Genomic DNA, 23,058 nt, shown 5'->3' on the forward strand with positions numbered 1-23,058 from the left:
ATGTCTGGAAGAACCTGGAAGATTCTCGCAGTGACGTCGTGACGTTTTGACTTTTTGATGTGCGTCGGAGCGGGAGATAGATGATCCGAGATGCTGGCCAAGTCATACCTCCTTGGCAAACCTTCGCCCCTCCAACTTATAAAAACCCAGGCAACATCCAGGTTATCTACGCTGAATGCTGTCGAATATCTTCCTATTATTGGAGTCTAACAAATCGCTACCCCTGAATCTACCAGAAATCCTTTTTATCAACTACCACAATCTTCACCATGTCCGCGGCACCTGCACCTGCTTTCAACGCAGAGGAAGCGGATAACCTCGAAGATGTAGGCATTCTCATCCTGCCCGCAATGTATACTTCTTGATATAATGTATGCTAATGTATGTTTCAGATCGAGAAGCAGTTCGCCGTCAAAGGTTCGAAACCTCTTTCCGTGCAAATCCCATTTTACCCCGCCACTGACCCCACCACAAGTCGTCCAGCACATGTCCACGTACTGGGCAATCCTAGAAAAAGTTCGCGGCTCGACTCTGAGACTTACAAAGTTGGACGACGAGATATACCTACATCTTAGGAAGGATTTCCCCGAGTTCGACCCCTCCAAGACAATCGACGAGGATGAGATGAAGAGCAAGATCGGCAAAGAGCGATGGCGAAACTTCATGATGGCGTACGAGAAGAAGATTGACGATTATAACTTTGGTACAGTGATGAGGGCAAATCCCAAATGGGAATATGGAGAGGATGAGACAATATTTGGTAGGTGCATGTAGATATGCTGCCGTGGTGGTGATAACGCTGACCTGCGAACAAGTGCCTCGAATGCAATTCTATGCCATCGAAATCGCAAGGAATAAAGCCGGGCTAAATGACTGGGTATATGATAATAGCGAGAAGGGGAAGGCGGAAGCACTGGCAAAGGCGAAGGAGGAGTCTGCGTCGACGTCATGATGCTTTCGAATCATTTGAAGAAATAACGCTCTTGTCTCATGTTGACTATCGTGTGAGAAACCGTAGTTTGCATTGCCCATTCGATATCGTTACGCCCATGCGACCTCGCATATTCAATCAACCGTTGCAAATTTCGTCCGCTTTTTCTCTATCCGAGTGGATCTTTCTTGTCTATGAGGTTATTTTTCTCCTTTTGAGTCTTTTAATTTCGATCTCGTTTGACGTGGCGCCGTTGATTTCCATTGTCCAGCAATCGGCTCATTCTTCGCCTAGGAGAACAATACGAAGATACCGCCACGGGACAACACAATCAAACACCCCAATTAGCGGAAATTTAAGCCATTGTTCTCTTAGTATTATCCTCTTTCCGTGGATATTCTGAGTTTGCTCCATCATACATGCGAGATGTCTTCCTCTACGCGTTTCTAGGTTGCTCTCTAGTTGTGAGACAAGATTCTCTAGTGCTGTTTCCATTTGAGATAATGACGCCGCTATCTAATGAAAGCCCTCCAGGCTTAGAAAATTCATTTCTATCTATTCCCATAACCTCCAACAACCCCTCCCAGAATACTTACGAGCTAAAATCTCTCGAATCAACAAAATGCGACACCGGGGATCAAGTCTCCTGGCGTTCATTGTTTGGATTTACGCAACGACATCACACCCTTTCTGCTGTGTTCGCAATCGCCTCATCAGTTGCAGCCGGGGTCCCTCAACCACTCGCCGCTATCTTCTACGGACGCATCTTCTTCGCCTTGACGAGTTACGGCGGAGGGAATTCGAGTAGCCAAGAGACGCTCAAGAGCATCTCATTGTGGTGCATTGCATTGACCGCCCTAGGAGTGGCGGCATGGGTTCTGCAGGGTGCATCTCTGTCTTCCTGGATGGTATTTGGAGAGCTTCAGGCGCAGAGCGTACGAAATCAGATGTTCGAGGGCATGCTGGATAAAGATATTGGATGGTACGATCTGCGCAAAGAGGGTATTGGATCGCTGCTAATCCGAATCCAAACGTGAGCCTCTTTATGCTTGAGCGAAACGCTTTGCTGACTTGTAAACAGGCAAATTCGAGAGTTACAATTGGCCGTCTCCCAACCCCTTGGGTTCCTCTTCACAGAAGTCTCGGGTTGTTGCGTAGCAATGGGTATCGCCTTTTCCTATTCATGGAAACTTACTCTTGTCATCTTTGCCACAGTCCCTGTTGCAACCGTTGTTTTATATTGGGCCTCTGCGAATCTAGGACCGGCTATTGAAGCGCAGAAGAGAGAGCTTACAAGAGCGTCAAAATATACCAACACCGCAATTACAGCTGTCAATGTCGTAAAAGCATTTAACGGACAAGAGCAGGAGGTATGGCAATACCACTCGACCCTCCAGGATGTTGCTGCCAAATATCTGATCCAAGCCCGAGCGAATGCTTTGCAATTCGGCATCACGAAATTCTTGACCATGGCTATTTTCGTACAGGGATTCTGGTACGGCCTTGTCTTGGTCCGTAAGGGTACGGATCCAGGCCATATCCTCACGACTTTCTATGCATGCTTGTTCGTGATACAAGCTGTTGAAACCGTTCTGCCTCAATGGTTAGTATTGACAAAAGGTATGTCAGCGGGACAGACTTTGAAGTCAATCATGGATCAGATGCAGAATTCGCGAAGAGACTTCAAAATTGCTGGCTGTATCAAGCCAGAGGCATGCGCCGGTGATATTGAAATAACTGATGTAAGAACTGCCGTTCATATGCACGAGTATTACTAATTATCATAGGTTACTTTTGCATATCCGTCCAATCCCCAACAACAGGCATTGAGCGGAGCATACTTCTTTTTCCCAGCGGGGGAGACGACCTTCATGGTAGGAAAAAGCGGTTGTGGCAAAAGCACGCTAGGAAATATTCTCATGAGATATTATGAACCAAGTCAAGGCGAGATTATGGTGGATGGGCACCTTATTGAAACTCTCGATATAGAATGGCTTCGCCGCAACATTACTTTGGTTCAACAAGAAACCTTGCTATTCAATGAGACGATTTTTCAGAATATCGCTCTCGGGAAGCGAGATGGTTCTACGAGAGAAGATATAATGAAGGCATCTGAGACCGCCGATCTTGAACAGACCATTATCAAGCTTCCCCAAGGTCTTGACACTATTGTTGGCTCGAATGGCAAGTCATTAAGCGGTGGACAACAACAAAAGGTCGCCATTGCAAGATCTCGCCTTCGAGACTCACCGATACTTATCCTTGACGAGGCTACGAGTGCTCTAGATTATGCGAGTCGAGACAAGGTGATGAAGGAGCTGAGGAAATGGCGGGAAGGCAAGACTACGATTATCATCACCCACGATACGACGCAGATCTTAGATGATGACTACGTTTATGTTATGGAAGGAGGCATAGTTGTACAAGAAGGCTATCGAAGAAAGCTGGCGAGGGATCTTCGTGGCCCCTTCTCATCCTTCATCTTGACAGAACAGACCTTGACAGCTGCTGTGGATGATAAGATACCTCCTTCGCCCAAAATGAGACGCCATTCCGAACCACCAGCACCCATAATAGTGGTTCACGGTGATCCTGACGAGGAACAGCATAATTACCGGCATCACATCTCTCAGCTCTTTGGAATGACAGAACGAACTCCCACCGCTTTCCTAGCGAGCCCGAATCTTCGAGGAACCGGCCAGTTTTCTTTCGGTGCTGGAACTACTCAGGCAATTTTGTTGCGGGAAGATGAGTTTTGGTCCCGTCCGGTGGTGATAGATACACCAGCTTTCCAACAACGGCAGTACTCATTTACCGCTGCTGGCCTACCAAAGATAGAAGCGCCGAAATACGACCTTCCAGCTTTCGATACTCCCATACAGCATCACGGCGGCCGCACTATCAAAGATCTACCTACTACAATATCTTCACGGGTAGAAGGCCGAGAAGGAGAAAAACAGGGAGGTCCCGCTTCCTTATTCAGAATCTTTGGCACTATTTGGCCAACGCTGGTATGGAAACACAGGCTCATCCTGATTGTTGGCTTTTTCGCTGCCTTCGTTGTTGCAGTTTGTACTCCGGGGTTTGCATTCTCCTTCGCCAAACTGCTCAGTACATTCTACCTCACTGTAAACCAGTCCGCGGAGGCCAAGAAATGGGCATTGATCCTTTTAGGCGTTGCAATTGTGGACGGGCTCGCGGCATTTACTACACATTATGCTCTTGAACACTGTGGCCAGATATGGGTTAATGTACTTCGTGTTGAAGCATTAAAGCGGATCCTAGCTCAACCAAAATCTTGGTTTGATAAGCCCGGTAATTCTGCTAGTTGGCTCAATGAGTGCTTGGATCGAAATGCTGAGGAGATGCGCAATCTCATTGGCCGTTTTGCAGGAGCTGTCTTTACAGTTTTCTGGATGCTTGGGATATCAGTGGTGTGGTCTTTACTTCTATCATGGAAGCTCACGCTGGTTGCGTTGGCGTGCGCCCCAGTTATGGTCGTTGTGACTCGAGTTTTCCATTGGATTAGTAGCATTTGGGAAGAAAAGTGCAACCAGGCCACTGAGATGACGAGTAGTACCTTCACTGAAACATTCTCCAACATTCGAGTTGTACGAGCGCTGACGTTGGAACACCACTTTAGGCGCAAACATCACCAAGGCGCTGCCCATATATGCAAAACTGGGTTATCAAGAGCAATTTATTCTGGTCTTCTATATGGCCTCACGGATGGGGTGAGCATCTTCGTTACTGCCCTGGTCTTCTATTATGGTGCCGTCACCATCACCAATGGCGAGCAAACCGTCGCACGAGTTATCCAGGTCGTCAACCTCCTCCTATTCAGCATCGCCAACGCCAACGCAATGATTTCCATTGTCCCACAGATCAACTCCTCGCGCACAACTGCAACGCATATGCTGTATCTTGCGAATCTTCCCTATGGCAGGTCCCACGAATCCTGTGGGACAAAACGGATCCTCACTCCATTTCCAGTTCAATTCAACAACCTCTCTTTCACCTATCCCAATCGCTCTTCCGTGGAAGCGTTGTCCAAGGTCTCATTCACAATTGCGGCCGGTAGCTGCACGGCAATAGTCGGTCCATCAGGCAGCGGAAAGAGCACAATCGCCTCCCTCCTTCTAGCTCTCTACCCGCCAGACCCAGCTCAACCTAACGAATATCCTCCTTTGACCATCGCAGGGAAACCCATATCCGACTGCAATATAGCCAGTCTCCGCGGCTATATATCAATCGTCCCACAAACTGCTCTGCTATTCCCCACCACCATCCTATCCAACATAACTTACGGTCTACCGGAAGGATTTCCCTTCTCAAACCTCGAAGCTGCCATGGAAGCCGCAGCGGAAGCAGGAATCCACGACTTCATAATGGGGTTGGAACAAGGGTATCGAACCCTCATCGGTGAAGGTGGAATGGGCATCAGTGGAGGCCAAGCACAACGTATATGCATCGCTCGCGCTCTCGTCCGAAGACCCAAACTACTCATTCTTGACGAAGCAACAAGTGCTCTTGATGCTGTGAATGCGGAAGCTATTAGGGAGACGATTAGGAGAATGGTCGATAGAGGTAGGAAGAGAAAAGGTGGAGGTATGGCGGTGTTAGTTATTAGCCATAGCATGGAGATGATGCGTGTTGCCGAGGAGGTGGTCGTGATTGAAAACGGCAGATTGGTGGAAAAGGGGCCGATTAAGGAGTTGGCGAGTAGGGCCGGAGCATTTTCTAGGTTGGTTGGCGTTGAAGGTTTAGGTAGGGATAGAGATGTTAAGAAAATGAGGTTTGGTAGCTTTGGAGAGGGGTTTGGGACGAATAAGGAGATGAAGGGTCCTGTGTCACCCGCTGTAGGGGAAAAAAGGAATACTGGGTGAGGAAAACCAGTATTTGAGTTCACTAGAGGTTGATCTGGTACATGGTTGATATGATTGCAAAGTTTTTAAAAAATACATCTAATTCTTAAGTGTGTCCATGCCACCATTGCTTGGTTCTATTGGCAATATAGTCTTCTTAGATGAGGGCGGAGGAGGTTCTCTCGCCAACTCGCGACCTACAATAGGCGAAGTAAAGAAAACTCTCAATTTATATTGCAAGGAAAAGAGATAGAGGTAAAAATAATACTATACAACAAAAGTATTATTATGTACTTAAGCGGCAAAAAGAGTTCGGCCCGGTGTCGAATGCCTACATCTCTTGCCGGTTTGTCGCTTTGCCCCAATCGATCCTCTCCAGAAGACAATTTGACCTGAACCACTTAGCCAAGTGGCCGCCTTTTGTCTTCCTTAATACTAAAATCGCTTATTTGGATCTATATAGGGCAACCGCGACAAGGGACTGTCATTTGACTAGCCTTGTATAATTTCTACAAGTTAGAGCTTTTGGTACCTATAACGCATGGCTCAATTATATTAGGAACCTAGCAACGTTTCATGTTATCTTCGAAGACTAAGCTACTCAAGTGACTCTTCTTACTAGCAGCGAGGACTATTGTATATCTCTATCACGGTACTATAGGGTCTATATATGGCGATATGAGAATGAACATCATGAGCAATACTTTCATTGATGCTCGATTTATAGCTTTCTGACAACCCGAGTACTTGATTAACGGCCCCCTGTATTGCAGGAAGGGGATCATAGCAATATAACGGTCTAGTTAATGCCTATATCTAATATATCAATAAGGAGTAGAGTGCTACTGGGGAATCATAAGTCTTAACAATCCCAAAAAATTAACAAAATGACCGAACCCGTATGCATCAACAAATACCATCCTCCTATCCTCGAATCTCAGGACTTAGTAGGTAATCCTGGCAATGCCGCGGACCGGTCTCCCTTCTTCCGTTGTTTCACCCACTTGGTACTTCTTGACAATTTCCTCAAAAATCCACAGCCCAACATCCCTCCTCGAAATCGTGTACCCAATAGCACCTTCTCCCAAGTTATCCTCCCCTTCAACGGCCGCCCTAATCTTCCCCATTCCTAGTTCCTCCCCATCTGTCAATAGAGTTGCCCTTACAGAGCAATAGTCCCTAATTAGACCCTCATCCTTAGCGCCAATAATCAACTCCTCCATAGCCTTCTTGTCCTTATGCGGAACCTTCAACAACCAATGGTACAGCGGGACGTATAGTAGCGGTATATCGCGGCCATGCTCGCTCATACCTGTCGTACTAATGACGGCGATAAAAGGTTTCTGTTTAGGTGTATCCCCGAGTCCGGCTCTTAATGTAGAAAGGATAAGTGTTGTGGCTTCTGTGCAAACGGTAGGATCATCAATGGACGGGACCAAGGCGCCGGCTTTCCAGGTGGGCGCGGCGCCAAGGCCCGATATGACTATATCGACGCATGAGCCAGAATTGGAGAAGAGCGTTTTGCGAACGTCTTCTGCGTTCTTCACATTCCCTACGATGACCGTGAGCTGCGCGGCGATTGTGGAGGCGCTGATATCGTGCGCCGAGAGTAATTTTGTGAGTTTGTCGGCGTTGCGGACAACTATGGGGAAGGATTAGATTAGTAGTCCCCACGAAAAGAGAACGGAGCGATCACTAACGCGCTGTGCAGGTATAACCTTCGCGTAGACAATAGGCGAGACAAGCTGCTGCACAGCCGCCAGTGGCGCCAAAGAAGCCTATTATAGGGAGCATTTTGCGACTCCTATTTTAATTGTAGAGATTCAGAAAAGTAGTCTTCCGTTGCCTTTGGATACTCGCGTGCTGATTTAAGGGATAAGGGGAGGGGAGGGCTTAAGTCGTGAAACGTTGAAATAATATAGTGGTAAAAACAGTCGCGGCTTCAAGTCTTGGGCCATCATCAATGACGGTTGCCCATGCCATATATATAACCTTTAGGCAGGACGCTATGATGGTGGTCGGGAGGAGTTGTGTGGTGTTGAGGCTTGTGGCGTTGTCAGGAGGAGCGCCACCAGCAACAATTGACCCGTCCCCGCGTCGTGGCTTGGGCTTGGGCTTGGTACCAGGTGCGTACGAGTGCGAGTCCAAATACAGTTTGTGCCGCAGATATGCGAAGTAGACGTACGTCGAGTGCGTACGACTGTCAGCATGGAAAGAACATATCTGCAGATAAGCATGATGGGTTTTTATATTAGAATAACTTCCAAGTTATCATATAAGGGTTGGTTAACAGGCATGAGAGGGTTCTGTACAGTTTAATGTGCGTGGATCTTAGCGGGAAGGGTCCCGGTTGGCACAAGTACAGGTTGCACGTGATCAGCCCCCCCTTTTCTTATCCTTACACGCACGCATTTATCTCCGAATTACTTTTGACTTTTGGAATTTGTTCGTTACGTTGCGGTTGACTAAAGCAAGTGTGATTTGTCGGGCGCTGATACGAGCTTTGATACCTACTAGTGACTAGCATGCTAAGGCGCTTCCTCTCAATTCAATCGAGGCTTGGTCTGATAGGAACGGACAAGAAACGAGCATGGATCGATCAAACCACGTCGACAGGTAGTTATAGTGGACGCAACAGCCTTTTGTCAAAGACCGAGGTCAAACTGGAAGTAGCTAGGAATCGTGCGGTTCAGTTGGACGACAAATAGGGGCCGTGTTGCTGTGAAGCTCCTGGTAACAAAGCCCATGGCTATAACTATTATAGCCACAAAACGACAACTTGTGCGTTTTAGGAAAGAAGACATTCGATGGCGAAGACTTAGACTTCCTAAGTTTGTCAAATGCCATTCAAGGGCAAATGAATGCCACCGCTTCTTGTGGTAAAAGTCCAGCATAGCACGTTTAGGCCGACCATGCTAGATTTTCCAATCTACATTCAAGCTACGGACATCTTGTTGATTGTCTTGCGATCATTCCAACTTCTAGGTATTGAAACTTGCTTCCTCGAGAACTATCCACTCTGGAAGAAAATTGTATACTGATCCATCACCTACGGAGGTAGAGTCCTCACCTCGGGCCCCGAGCCCAGTTAAAATGTCTATCGTCCACTTGGAGCGCGCAGCCATGTCTGCCGGCTCTTCCCTGCAACAGTATTTCGAACCTTGCTCAACCAAAACACAGGAAAAGCAAGCAGGTTTTCATTATATTATTAGTCTAGGTGGGTATCTATTATGCACATGTGTACTCCTCGCGGAGAAAATCTTAGAACATCAATAATGCAATTCCAAATATCAAAACCAGAGAGGTATGTAGCTGTTTCTTCGCTGCCTGGGCTTTTGAGGGCAATGGGGTAGCGACAGTACCAACTGTGGCACTACCGGGGGTTGCTGTTTCTAGCACTTCCGGGGCAGGAGCTGTCGTATGTGACGATGAAGAATGCGGCGAAATACTGGAAGATATGAAGGTGGCCGTCCCGGTAGGCTTTGCGCTGGTGGAGATTAATGTTTGGGTAGCCTCCTCGTCCTCGATTCTCCATTCCCATCCACAGCCATCGCCACCCCCATAGTATGGGTTGGTGGTGTCCACGCCAGGACACTTCCGTAGGCAGCTGCAAAGGATAGTATTGGTCCACCAGGTCCCTTCTTTGTGTGCGGCGTGATTCTTCTCATTACACTGCCGGAAGCAGTTCATTGCCGAGCACGGAACGGCATCCCAAAGTTTCATTCCGATGGGTTCGACAGCCGACCAGTTGGCAAGCGTCGAGCCGGTCAACGTGATGTAGTCGGACCATTCGAAAGTCTGGGCATACCACGCTTGGATTCTATATGTGGAGCCATCGGGGCCGACGTCCTTTGGAATGTTGATCGTGGTTGTGGTCTCGTTTATGGGGAGGTGGGGACTCAGGAAACCTTATCATTTATTAGAAATTGGGTTATAAGAAAGATAGTGAGCGTTGTTGGCCCAGCGGTACTTACAGAGTGGGGAGAGGACGTAGTGCGCGGCACCTGCGCTCAGATATAACCTGTAATCGACGGCTTTTGAAGCTTTCGCATATGCGACGTTTGGCTCAAGGACTACTTGGACATCGGTGCCAGCGGTTATGGCAGAAGGGGCATGGAGGGCTCCAGGGGTAGCAAATGCACCTGGGATAAAGGTTGCGACGAACGACACATGAGCTGGAGATAAGTGCATCTCCCAGCTCTCCGCCGGGCGATATATACGTCGCAGACGAAAAGAGCGTCAAAAGAGTGGAAGACTCGAATCCAGTGGCTTTTAGGGAGACTGAAGTCGGGCTGGAGATGGAGTCGCAAACCACCCGGTACGAGTACGAGTACGGTCGGGTACACCAAGGTAGGTACCTAGGTACCTACCTATCTTAGGTTTAGCGCAAATGTCAGGCGATGGTCAGATGTCAAGCATCCCTAGATTATGTATCACTTAGGTAAGTAGGCAACAAAGAACTCAGATCTGAGAATTACTATTACATACTCTGTGTATCGGAAAACATAGTCCAACTTCCTTTGCTTTTCTATCCTTCTGTCGGGTAATCTAGGCACAACTTGTGCGGTATCACGTGATAAATCAGATGGCTCCATCCAATTCCGTGACTGCCTCAACGACGTCATACTCAACAACCTGCTACTGGGGCGCTGAATTCTAACTAGCATCATCATAGCTGCGTACCGCCCAGTTATTGAAGAAAGGTGCGGCAACACAAACCTGGAAATCCCATACAATGTCCCACTTGGGGCCTTCAGCCTGCCTCTGCTTCGTATTGAAGTGAAGGGACTTGGGAACCTGAGATGCAGCGGGTCACCAGGTGGGGCGATGACACGAGCTGAATCGACGCCCATTTCTTACACCACATCTCATTACTTCTACGTATCCGACTTCTTAAACCGCTTGCGTTTGCGCTGCTATATGCAACCACATTCGCATCCTCATCATCAAGCTACCGCGGGAGTTGTGAATAGGGAACGTTTACCATTGACTTACCAGTGATGCGCCACGTGTATATCAAACAATAGATTCCCAGGGCTACACAATCACGAAATCGACGAGGTATAAGGCAGGGAGAGTAACCACCCAAGGCTCCCCCGGACTCAAACCCAGTCAAAGAGCCTCCCATCTCCATCTCAGTCGACATTCCGGAGATATCTACCGCGTTCAATCGAACTACAACGTAGTAGTCACCAAGTGACTACCAAGAAGTCGGGATGGGCGCGACTACAGCTAGAAGAGCCAAAACTCCTGTGTTCTTCGTCGGGCAATTGGAATTGAAAACATTTTCGCCCGAATTTGCGCAGTCTCTGGCTCAACAATACCAAGATATCTTACCACTGCGGTCCTACACTCCATCGGTAATAGATGAGCCGACCTCACCTACCCAACGATGTCTTCGGAGAATCAAGTGTCAACAATGTTTGCGAGATCTTGTTAAGGAACATTCAGAGCTCACCGTTAAAGAAGAGCTAGAGCCCACCAACAGCTCAGACTGCGAGACGCTTTTGGGCCCCGAATCACCAACTTCTTCAAGTCCACCAAGGCAGGAATTTTCTCAAATCCGCAACCCTCCTTCGGATAACGCACTGCCAATGCACCCAATCACTCCTACGGAAGACTCATCTGTGAACCATACCTTTGATATCGACGACGGAATCGGGCTTCAGATCTGCATGAATCTTCTAAGCAATGAATTAACCACGACACTTTCCAAACAATCCCCAGGGGGGATGAAAGATCGCGGCTCTGAACTTCAAATTCTTCTCATGATTGAAGCATACGAAGCGATACAGCAACAAATTCGACAACAACTCGATGAATCTCGCGTGAGAGGGGACGCCGTGGACTATCATGTACTAAATGCTGAGAAGATCTTGGAGCAATGGTTGGGCGCGCTCTATGCAGTTTACGACCGCTCCCAGCAGAAGACATTTTGCAGTAGGATCGTTCATGATATAAAAGACGAAGAATATTGGCCAAGCCGTCGCTCAGTGGACTCTGATATGACCTATGTGGATTAGGTGGGAATGATACAGCAATTGAGATAACCCCTCGTCTAGGGGCAACGAGCAATGGTATAAGTGGTAGAATCCACAAGCGAATCGATTCGTGGGCAAAACCCCTTCGCTGAACGAACGAGGAGCTGGGCCCCGGGCCTCAATTGTCTCTATCGTATTCGGAAAAATTGTTCTTTTTGGTCGACGTTTGAATCTCTTATTCATCGCTTTGCTTTATTCTGACGGATATTTCCATTACGGATGTACTATTGGCAGGCAATCCATTTACAAAATGAACAGCACGGCACGATCCATCACGACGTCATGATTTCATGGATATCTTGATAGGCTCTTATGATATGAGAAGACTCCGCTTTTGGTAGGGGACCTTGAGCAGTTTGATGTTCGTAGCAGAAGCCTCCCCCCCATCATTGGAGAAGCGACTAAAGACGAACATTTATCTTGGAAGACAGACACGAATGGACGTGATTCTGCGAGGCAACCACACTTTATCAATCCCATGGATACTTGCAGGACTGCAACATAATGAAGAAAAGAGTGGTGGTTTATCTTGGGTGGCGTTGTAATGGCGGGCACCTGGAAGAGTGCATTTGCTTGCGAATGTAGGACTAATTAGGTTGAAGGCCGGAGTCAAAGTATGATGTCTTAATTTCGAACACGGCCTAAGTACTACCGGGCTTTATTCTTACCTCTTGATATTGAAATACTTTTATAATACTATAATGTTAATGCTATTAGATCTCATACCTATATCCCAAGCCAAAAGCTGTTAAAATCCTGACTTGCAAATAACGTTTGATGTAGGTAAACCTAATAACCTAATACTACGTCTAAAACAGAAATTCTTGATCTACCTACAAAATACTCATGACTCGAATACCTCAATATTTACTGCAGCCCTTCTCAAACAATAATCTGCACTGAACGTCAACCAACGTTACATGTACTTAAGATCTCCATACTTTATATACGGGAATGCACATTTCGGTAATGTATGGTATGCGCCCCAATACCGAGGCAGTAGAACGTTGCAATTGCAAGTCGTGCAATGAATATGGCTCCAGACAAGAGAGGCGCTCGTATCAGCGTCGCAGCTCACAACTACCAGTTATTCCATTGCTATGAGGCGAGCACAGAAAATTAACCAACCATCACGCTAACTTTCACCCTCTCGCATCCATAACCAAATCAAATCGTGGTGGAACATCCCCAGATACAGCCTGACTGATGCCCGCAGCTACCGTATTATTGTGGTGTGTTTCAAAATACTCGGTTGCACTATTTGCCACCAATTGACCGCGCGGCCGATGGAGGAGGGAGGTAGAAAATCAGATTTCGAGGTCGGATTTGTTTGTTCCATTATTCTAGTTAGTAGTGAGAAAGCGAAAGGTTATAATAGGGTCAATATGCGTGTTTGATACGCTTGAGTGCTGTTAGGGCTGAAGTACCGAAGCTGCGCTTGAGTCGTTCTGAGTGGGGCGGATAATATACTATATCTGAGGGAATTCAAGATCCACTGTTAAGTTAATCTCTCGACTGTCTATAGGGAAGGAAGGAATAAGTGCACTGTGTCATTCGGTGAGAGAATAGAAAGGAGCATCATCTACCTAGGTAGGTAGGAGTAGATCACATCGCGCCGTAAAAGAAAAATATTAATCGCGGACATGTATGCACCTACGTGCAGCTTCCCTCATCTTAGCACCGGAGCGGTAGCCGGCCATAGTTGGACCAGCAAGGGGATGCAAAGCTTGTCTTGTCACGTCTGGGCTCAAGCACATGTTCGTCAAGTCGAAACTCGTGGCCCCAATATCCAACGATCAGGCTGTTCATATCGATCAAGCTTTATAAATTGCGCCGAGACCGAGTCAGCCTCGATTTTGAGTGAAGGGATGATCGTGGATGTTTCTACCCCACAGTCCAAGGCTATAGCTATTTTTCCGAGGATGAGGGAATTGATCAGTGTTGGCGGATAAGACGCGTAACTTGCGAATCATCCGCAGCCACCTATTTGTCGCAAATATCCTGAGTCCTATTTGCAGCCATAGAACGTCGTTGGGGCCTTTCCAATGATCCATCATGGGGGGCATCTGTGGGGTGGCTCGGCGGCAAAGTGGGTGCAGGGGAAAGATCTGGGGAACCCTGGCAGGATATTCCAGGGGGGTTGAATGGTATCAGGGGATCAACTGGTGGAATGAGGAGAGTCTCAAAATGTGTATATTGAGGATAGGCGTCCTTAGAATTAGACACAGTGGGCGGTCGCAAGCCCCGTCTGCAGCAACAACAGCAGCAGCCGTCAGGTAAAAATCTCTTAAACGAAGTTATATTATCCAGACTTTTGAATAAAGTTTAGTGAGGTTCCTCTCTCTTTATGGATGTCCAGCTTATGTTCATCAGTACATTGACTTGGAAATTTCATCCTGTTCTTGGACGTACGATGCATTCATCAGTCTTACTCGCCCTAGTTGCGGCGCCCTTAACTGTGCTCGCTGCTCCTATTGCAGAGCATGCAGCTTCAGCTCTTAATGCGGCTATCAAGGCAAAGGGGAAGAAAGACTTCGGTATAGCTACTGACAAAAACCGCCTTACCGCCGGGAGCAATGCCAAAATTATCTAAGACAACTTTGCTCCGGAGAATAGTATGAAGTGGGACTGAACTGAACGTACGTATCTGCGTTGCAGTGGAACTGAAAAACAACATTACCACAGAAATGACACAGTACAAGGGGAAAATCTATGCCTGGGATGTGGTAAACGAGTCCTCAGTGAGCAGGGACCACTGGATGGCAGCTAGCTATTCATGAAAACTATGGGGGAGAACTTCATCAAAGTTGCTTTCTCGACCGCCAGATCCGTCGATCCCGATGCGAAGGTCCACATCAACGACTACAATCTCGACCAGACAAGCTATGCCAAGACTACTGGCATGGAAAACCTTGTTAAGAAGTGGATTGGCCAGGGATTTCCATCGATGGAATTGGTAAGGACATTTCTTCAATGATGATCAAGATATAGGGTCTAATTCACCCATAGGATCGCAATCCCATCTCCAAGCTAATCAAGGTTCTGGTGTTGCCGGCGCCTTGCGCACGCTTACGAGCAGTGGGGTTTCTGAAGTTGCCATCACAGAACTTGACATCGTCAACGGTTGTTCCACCGATTACGTCAATGTAAGTACATCATATAGACAACAGTCTTATTTTCGCGCACTTGCTAACTCCTTCCTCCGTAGACTGTCAAAGCTTGCGTTGAGCAGGCCAAGTGTGTTGGTGTCACCGTGTGGGGTGTCCGCGATCCAGACTCCTGGAGGGCAAGTAACAACCCATTATTGTTCGACGCATCGTTCAACCCAGAGCCAGCCTACCCTGTAGCCATGCAATACCTGGGGCAATAAGAAAAGAATATAACCTGAGAGAGTGCGCATAATTGGAGCGTGTCGAAACAATGGTGGACTGACCAAACCGCTCCTTAAAATTATATGTATATACGTATTAAAAACCATTGACAAATACGCATATGTATGCCCTAGTTGGCAATGTGATTTTTTCACGCTTAAAGGGTCAGGGCTTGTCAACAGTAGAAGGATGTTCTCAGCACTCGGAGAGGTTGGAGAAAAATCATCATTGTGCGAGCTTTGGAGCTTCTGGTCGATAACAGACTAGGAACTAAAGGGAAGCAAGGAGCAGTACCGAGTATGTTGCTGATTTTAGAGCCTTGGATTTCGTTCGTCCTTAGAAACTCCTGTTTCTAGTGGCAAAGCCAATACCACGCGGTCGAGGGAGTACCAGTGGGCATAGAATTCACGGTTTGGCGGCGGCGGCGGGGATTAGCTCTTTAATTGTACACAAACGAACCATCGGGCAAGTTTGCTAGCGGAATCCTTGGGCTTATTTCAGTATTTCAGTCTGGGATGCAGTATGGTGGAAGTGGATATGTAAATGGGAAAGAACGTGGAGGAGTAGAGGAGGAAATGTTTATGCACAGGTGATGTATTTCCACAGAACTTTAAAGGGGACAGGTGGCAGAAAATGGCGGTGTTAGCACCCTTCAGAATCTCGTCTCACGCTATGGGTCCGTCCTCTCTCCTCGAATCGCAACATCTCGACTTCGCAACTGCAACAGGTCCGTTAATACTATCATCCATTGAGCGGACGCCTATTTATCCATTAGCAGCCTTGTATCACTGCTGCTAGACAGAATATCGGGCTTCGAGGACCTCTCGATGCGACGCGTTCCAGAGAACGGCGGGGCCAAAACTTTCTCGCAGGTTGCAAGAATAGTAGCTTGAAACCCATCCGCTCTATTACATTGACCTAAGTGAGGCACTTTCCTTATATTTGATGGCGATATTTTCAATCTCTAACCAGTAAACGGCCAACGTGCTACGATGGGTGTCCGTTCGCATTGCGTGGAGTTGATCGTTACACTTCTAGGTGGGGTGGCGGTGATATTTACCCGGATCCTCGCAGAAATGCCACTATTTATTTCATCTCTCCTTTTTTTTATACCTTTCTCCATTATAATCGTTCCAAAAAACTGAAGTTTCATTAAATTTAATGATAGTTCACCTCCCCAAGCGTTAGCTGTTAAGCTTAAATTGTTACTACTCGTCTTGGCAGTGAAAAGAACCTAGGCGGATTTAATATTATCCCTCATGAAGCTCAGCGACGGGAAACACCTGAATGCTTCCTAGTAGTATCTTAAGAGATCCACTGCTTGCCTTTTATAATTCCAAGTCCGGCCTGTATACCTTGGCTTTGTAAGTCGCAGAAACCTCAACGCAAATGACTTGAATCCCACGCCTTTTCTCATATATTTTATTCGGGCCGAGACTTACAGCTCTAGACAAGCTGTTGTGTTTCTTGGCAGTCAGATACTCACTGAGAATGCTCCAGTAATATCGAATGGCCTGTTGATTTCTTAAGCGACTGTTTATGAATGCCGCTCTGAGCCTGGCTGATGAGTTCTCAATGGGGTAAAATCAAGCACCAGGTTTATATTCTTTCAACCAAGTCCTCTCCGCTGCTCCTTTTGCTGGTCATAACATCCACACAACCAACATGATGATCTTATGGATGTGAAAAATCTTCAATTTTCTGGTGACATTTCAGGAATGAATGATGCCAGGATATAAAACCCAATCGAAGTCTCCCAGTCTTCATTTTAGAGGCCAGCCAAGGAACCGGCATTCGACCCCTCTACTAACTTAAGCTCAATTTTAAGATTGACTCCAAACTTCTTTCTCTCACATCCACAAGCGTAGCCCTTGCGTTCCCGGATATCAAGCCCCAAGGGCCTATTGGCGTCGAAACGCCAGCACCAAATAGAGGTTTCTGGACCTTCCACAGCCATATATACCCACATGGTCAGCTCAAACAGGTTGTATGCATGTCTCTAGATGTAATGCTCTACTCCGACCTTGTCAAGTACATAAAAATGATAGAATGGTATCCCAACTCAACCTACCTATGCAAACACCATGCTGAATTATGCTGTCTTCGATAATGCTAGAGATTCAACTCCATCAGACTCATTCCCAGCAACATCTGTCATTTCACCAGTGGCTCACCAAGATTGTCAAGAATTTAATGGGACGATACGAGGGCAAAATACCTTTACCCAGCTTCTCCTGACTGTAAAGGTCCCATTTATGCAGAGACGGCTAGTCTGCTGGCACGAACGGCGCCTATTGAATCCACCTGCCGCGCTTGACTTCTACATATCTTCCGATCTCAACTTTAGCTCCATCACTAGAGTAAGCGGCTTCAATCTCTCTACCGGCCCAATGAAGCTTACAGCTGGGGAGTTCTGTTAACTAACATTTCCCTGTGATAGCAACACGATCTTCGATGTTGCACGCGGCAACGAACCTAGCACGGTTTATTTTGACAAGCACCCAACCTACGAGTTCCTAAATGGCCCTTTAGATCTTGGATTTACCCAAGGCTACTTCCCTGAAATCGGCTCAGCGGCCTCTACCCTAGAACCCTAGCAAGCATAGGAAGATCATCACTGGGATACTCTTGCAGATGTCGCAGCAGACTACTGTGTCAATGGCACTGGATTTATCGATCTATCTCTCATCAGGACTATCTTCGAGGCCCTGATTTAGGCGCAATCGAACGGTGGGAGATATGCCGCTGGCTCTACCTTCGTCAACCCCATCTTTGGCGCCAACACCAGCGCTACTCCAGAGAAACGGCGTGCCACAAGGCGAGTTTATCACTCGACTCAAGGCCGCAGGAAAATTTAAGTCCACGTCCCTCATCGTCGGCCTCAAACAAGGTCAATCGCTATTCCACGAGTCAACTGTCAAGCACGCCGACTCTCAACCCATTATCAATGCCATCAGGTTCAAGGTCTCCTTCCTATTGGGAGACAACGCAGTCCTAACCTGGCTTAAAAGCAACGGCAGCGACGCCCCGTCCGCCAATGCAAACTTACTGGCCAAAGCCACTGAGCTTAACATCAAGTAGGTGCTCGCCAGCGACGATGTCTAGGGATTGAGATTCGGAAACCTTCGCCAGGATTCCCGTGCCCGAGACTTTGCCATCTACGCCAACGACCGAATGGTCTAATTGACCAACAAGCAGACAACAATTGACGGTGCATGACTTCCTACTGATTCGAAGGTCCCCGCCGTGTTTGTAACCCGACTTTAAGTGCTGCCAATCATTCGTTGGAGGTCAAAATCACGTAGTTGGTTGCTACTATGCTGTCAGCTTTTGGGCTGCCATTCGCATAGTTGGATGCTTGGAGGGTTTAGGGTACGCCGGTTACTCCGTTTTTAGGACCGCCTACTTATTAAAACGTTAATATTTATAGTAATGAGGCTTCCGGAGGAAATTCTAATAAATAAGATGTGATGAAAGGTGAGATAGGTGACGATGAGGTGGAATTTCGTGTGTTATAATGAGTACAGGGTTGACACAAGAGAAACGACTTTAAAAACAAATACTTAGCTAATTCTAGACATACGATTCCCAGTGATAGAATAATATAACCATATGACTTGCTCCCTTTTCCAATCTACTGTCTACTGTCTATTGTTGGTCTCATTTCCTGGTCGGTATTGAATACACTCCCACCACCGTCGTCGCTCATCCTCACGGGATATCTTCAAAGCTGGAGTAACAGTATTCGCAAAAGAGTTTGACAGCAGACGCTTTATCCCAAAATCTGTATAACTTTATAGAATAAAATTATTATTCCAAAGACTACGGTATCGCACTATTTCGTAGCTAGTAGTCGCCAAGGCTGTGTATACCACCTAGATTAGTTGTATTTGTAAACATCGGAAGCCGTACGAGTAGTCGGAGACCAAAAGAACGAAATAAACACAGAAAATTCCGGTTCTAAACCGCGTGATTTAGAAACAAACTAAGAACAACGTTAAAACCCATCTACAAGTCGTAAGTGTAGGAGTTATGCCTTTTTCGCATTGCACAGCAAAACCTAGCCATCAGGAAGTACGGCGGGCCGGCTTTTAATTAAGGATACCTAAAATATTCTTAAAATAAGGACTATATAAGCGTATATTTATATAAAACCCCGTAGTTTATGCTCATATCTGTACGATTTCTGTTCGATTTTGGCATAAACCTGCCTCACTACCGGATATTTATCTCTAAACTACTAAGTATACCCCCTAGCAAACGAATATCGGGACCGTAGAATATAAAGACATTCGTAATTATAAGTCTTTCCTCAATTTACACAAAAACAACGTCGGAGTAACAAATTACCCAAAGAACTCAGGTTACCCTTATATTAGAGATGCTTTTGGGACGCCTTTACTGCAGTAAGACGCTCGGGGACCGAGAGCATGACTTTGGAGCATGGGGTAAGTAACCGAGTTGCAGGATTGAGTGAGGTGAGAAAGTCGGAAACCGAGAACATGCATTATCCCCTGTATATCTAGTGAACGGAATGATAATATGGTATTTGACCTCAGGTTGTCCTAAAATCCTTGGGTACAAAGCGAAACCCCTCGATGAAATATTGAAATCGAATCGGGGAACAAGTCACCGAAAGTAGCGAAGCCCCTTCCTTTCCATATTCGGAGCATACCTCCCCGCCACACGGCCATGGCATCGCAGAATTCGTATTCCTCCCTAAATTCTATTGTGGTGAACAAGTTCAATGAAATAGCACAGAAAGATGATATACCGTGGCGTTCTGGAATCGTAGTACTTGTAGGCACACTTTATGTGTTATCAGCTCTGAGGGAGTATGTCACTGGGACTAAAGTACCATTGGTCGGCCGAGCTTCCGTATTCGAACCACTTTTCATCTCGAATTTTCGATTCTTGAATAATGCGCAGAAGATAGTAGGGGACGGTTATGCCAAGGTAAGTTGTAACTTCCACATTTTCAAACACTGCTAACAAAGTCCTTCATCAGTTCAAAAACAGAACATTCAAATACAACCGCGCAGATGGAGAAATTCTCGTCCTCCCCGCCCGCTATGTCAACGATCTACGGAACGTGCCAAGGTCAACTGCCGACCAGACCAGGGCACAGCTACACAATTTCATGGGCCATCAGCTCAATCTGGAAGTCATAATACGTAACAAGCTATATTTCAGGGTTCTCCAAGAGAAAGTCACGCCGAATCTTAATAATTTGACGGCTCCGATGCAGGATGAGCTTAATTATGCTATGGCGAATGATAAGGAGTTTCCGATGAGCGAAGGTGATGGATTCCGAGTGGCTATATTTGACAGTTACTGACGGCACGGTAGATGAGTGGATGCCTGTTAAGCCTTCTCATATGATCCTTGATGTTGTCGCGAGAATCAGCGCAAGGATATTCGTCGGTCTGCCTATGTGTCGGAATAAGCAATGGCTCGAGATCTCTATCAAGTTCACAGAATCTAGTAGGTTAAACCCAAATTTCCAAAGTTCGCCTCTAAACTGGATCTAGTATTCCTCTACGCTATTACTATGCGACTTCTTCCATTTGGGCTTCACAAATTCCTCAGTTTGATAAATCCCAATGCATGGAAAGCAGCCTCGTACGTTCGACAGGCCAAACAGCTACTTGTTCCCGAAGTAGAGCGACGCGGACAAAAGATCCAGGCAGGAGAAGAGAAAGGCTCAGACCACCAGAACATTCTATCGTGGATGATTGAAATCGGCAAAGAGGACGAGACGAGTCCTTCCGACCTAGCTCACCTGGAAGTCATTCTCTCTATGGTTTCCATCCACGCCCTAGAAACGAATGTGGTACAAACCCTCTACGACTTGGGCGCGCACCCCGAATACATACAACCACTGCGCGAGGAAATTTTGCAAGTGATCAAAGAAAACGGGCCGTGGATGCAATGGAAAAAAACGGCGTTCGTCAAGCTCCGACTCCTTGATTCCTTGATGAAAGAGAGCCAGCGGCTGAACCCGCCCAACATACTCGCATACCATCGAATGATGAGGAAGGACCTCAAGCTCAGCGACGGCACGGTCCTGCGTTCAGGAAGCCACACATGCATGGCTATAAACTCAATCCAAAACGATCCGGAGAATACAAGCGACCCTGAGGTCTTCGATGGATATCGCTATTACACCATGCGTAAGCGCGAAAACGAAGAACACCTACACCAGTTTGCGACTACGGATCCTAAGAGTTTGCATTTTGGACATGGTATTTATGCGTGTCCGGGCCGGTTCTTTGCGTCGTTGGAGATTAAGATTATTCTTATAAGGCTTATTATGGATTATGATTTTAAATTCCCGGAAGGTCAGGGAAGGCCGGAGAATTTGACTGCGTATGAGTATATTTTTCCGAATCCTGAGGGGGTCTTGCTTATGAAGAGGAGAAAAGCCGGAGAGAGGTTACAGCTATAGGCGGATATCTAAGTTTGAGCGGAAGATAAGGCAGCTTGATGCTCGAGGGGCATGTAGCAATATTGGAACCAGAATCTATGAGTTCCCACACTTCGTATTATTGACGCTTCACCGAAGCTAGCACCATATGATATATGATTGAAACATGCTGGTCTACCAATATTGATAACTGCATCGTGCTGTTGAGAGCTTCCGATTGATTCGATGAATCCCAAGCTTGGTCTAGTAGTCTCGCTAAGTCGTACGTTTAAAAGGGGGGCTGAGGCACTCTCACTGCTCAAGCTTTCTCATCATACGTTTTCGATTACACTGCTCTTGAAACAGACTAAGCGGACGAAATGTAAACATCGCATCAGAGTGTAGAGTAACCAAGAACTCGCTTCATCTCCACAACAAGATCGACTTGATTTCTATGATTCAAGCCTTTTCAAAGTTTACTCAAGGCGTCTATTCGCCGCCCAAGACCAGCAGTTTCGGTGAACTTCTACGTCAAATATATTGCGTTTAATAATTGTAAAAGAATTTCGCAAGCAACAAAATTATCGTAATATATGCAGCCACTTGAATCGACGTAGAGAGTTTGATATTATTTCTACGGCCTGGTCTACTGGAGGCGGTAAGCCAAAAACCAAAGCAGAGCGCTCACGAAGCCCCTGAAATTTGCCGAGTATCCCCTGAAGGTCCCGCTCGCTTACGTAGCCCTAGCAACAACAACGCACCGGCAGCCACCGCCCCCTTTTATTTATTCTTCCTTCGTCTCTCGTCAACGGGATGGTTGAAGCACCGACTCGCCACTTCACCACCGCGTGCGTAGGCTCACGCTCACGCAAATGGCCCTCCGGACGAGGTGCGCACGGTGAGGAGATTAGGAGTGGTATTACGCTTAAATCACGATTATGCCGCCCATTTTTGTGATAGACTACAGGGCGAGCAGCTGCTGGAATAGGACCGATTTCTTCTGCGCCGAGGCATGCGTGGCAGGTCTTATTTTCCCTTTCTATAGCCCTTTCTATTTCTATATCTTTGAATTATGTTCCGAGTTGAATTTTGCAACTTCATCCTTCCGAGTGCTTTAGCAAGTGCGCCATTTCTCACCTCACCTGCCTGGCTTGTATATTACCATGCTCTATCGTGAAATTGCAATTTCTTTCTGTCGATTTTGGTATTACTACCACCATGGTGGATGCCCTCTCGCTAGCGCTGTGGCGCAACCAACCTATTTATTAAGTGGTCACTGATCGATTGGCGAGAACTGAGGGCTCGACCACCGCGAGCTGTGATACCGGAACCAGGGTATATGGTGGACGGACATGGAAAATAATTGTTGAGAAGTTAAATTATGTGAGCCTTAGGTTTTCTTGATTCTCGTGGCAACCCCTGTTATTACTTTTGCTTAGGATAG

The 23,058-nt window shown here is 46.8% G+C and overlaps 8 protein-coding genes across 8 annotated transcripts; 6 read left to right on the forward strand and 2 right to left on the reverse strand.

The window, feature by feature from the left end:
* Nucleotides 1-269: 269 nt before the first annotated feature.
* BP5553_09887 (Uncharacterized protein) lies at nucleotides 270-952 on the forward strand (the record flags this gene model as incomplete). Its single annotated transcript, XM_032018510.1, has 4 exons — nucleotides 270-326; nucleotides 393-417; nucleotides 476-760; nucleotides 816-952. 4 exons carry the CDS (start codon nucleotides 270-272, stop codon nucleotides 950-952), a joined length of 504 nt encoding a protein of 167 aa, XP_031865347.1.
* A 482-nt stretch (nucleotides 953-1,434) lies between these two features.
* BP5553_09888 (Bile salt export pump) lies at nucleotides 1,435-5,817 on the forward strand (the record flags this gene model as incomplete). The annotated part of the gene is made up of 3 exons (XM_032018511.1): nucleotides 1,435-1,964; nucleotides 2,013-2,673; nucleotides 2,719-5,817. 3 exons carry the CDS (start codon nucleotides 1,435-1,437, stop codon nucleotides 5,815-5,817), a joined length of 4,290 nt encoding a protein of 1,429 aa, XP_031865348.1.
* Nucleotides 5,818-6,740: 923 nt separating this feature from the next.
* Nucleotides 6,741-7,590, reverse strand: BP5553_09889 (uncharacterized protein; the record flags this gene model as incomplete). The annotated part of the gene is made up of 2 exons (XM_032018512.1): nucleotides 6,741-7,438; nucleotides 7,497-7,590. 2 exons carry the CDS (start codon nucleotides 7,588-7,590, stop codon nucleotides 6,741-6,743), a joined length of 792 nt encoding a protein of 263 aa, XP_031865349.1.
* Nucleotides 7,591-9,057: 1,467 nt separating this feature from the next.
* On the reverse strand, nucleotides 9,058-9,987 carry BP5553_09890 (uncharacterized protein; the record flags this gene model as incomplete). Its single annotated transcript, XM_032018513.1, has 2 exons — nucleotides 9,058-9,704; nucleotides 9,771-9,987. 2 exons carry the CDS (start codon nucleotides 9,985-9,987, stop codon nucleotides 9,058-9,060), a joined length of 864 nt encoding a protein of 287 aa, XP_031865350.1.
* A 1,025-nt stretch (nucleotides 9,988-11,012) lies between these two features.
* On the forward strand, nucleotides 11,013-11,819 carry BP5553_09891 (uncharacterized protein; the record flags this gene model as incomplete). The annotated part of the gene is made up of 1 exon (XM_032018514.1): nucleotides 11,013-11,819. One exon carries the CDS (start codon nucleotides 11,013-11,015, stop codon nucleotides 11,817-11,819), a length of 807 nt encoding a protein of 268 aa, XP_031865351.1.
* A 2,431-nt stretch (nucleotides 11,820-14,250) lies between these two features.
* Nucleotides 14,251-15,207, forward strand: BP5553_09892 (uncharacterized protein; the record flags this gene model as incomplete). The annotated part of the gene is made up of 3 exons (XM_032018515.1): nucleotides 14,251-14,374; nucleotides 14,847-14,983; nucleotides 15,046-15,207. 3 exons carry the CDS (start codon nucleotides 14,251-14,253, stop codon nucleotides 15,205-15,207), a joined length of 423 nt encoding a protein of 140 aa, XP_031865352.1.
* Nucleotides 15,208-17,947: 2,740 nt separating this feature from the next.
* Nucleotides 17,948-18,289, forward strand: BP5553_09893 (uncharacterized protein; the record flags this gene model as incomplete). The annotated part of the gene is made up of 1 exon (XM_032018516.1): nucleotides 17,948-18,289. The coding sequence occupies one exon, from the start codon at nucleotides 17,948-17,950 to the stop codon at nucleotides 18,287-18,289; it is 342 nt and encodes a 113-aa protein (XP_031865353.1).
* Nucleotides 18,290-19,900: 1,611 nt separating this feature from the next.
* BP5553_09894 (uncharacterized protein) lies at nucleotides 19,901-21,656 on the forward strand (the record flags this gene model as incomplete). Its single annotated transcript, XM_032018517.1, has 4 exons — nucleotides 19,901-20,164; nucleotides 20,217-20,508; nucleotides 20,558-20,692; nucleotides 20,740-21,656. The coding sequence occupies 4 exons, from the start codon at nucleotides 19,901-19,903 to the stop codon at nucleotides 21,654-21,656; spliced, it is 1,608 nt and encodes a 535-aa protein (XP_031865354.1).
* Nucleotides 21,657-23,058: the final 1,402 nt, after the last annotated feature.

Source organism: Venustampulla echinocandica (genome assembly GCF_003357145.1).
Source record: "Venustampulla echinocandica strain BP 5553 chromosome Unknown scaffold_12, whole genome shotgun sequence".
Taxonomy (NCBI): Eukaryota; Fungi; Ascomycota; class Leotiomycetes; order Helotiales; family Pleuroascaceae; genus Venustampulla; species Venustampulla echinocandica.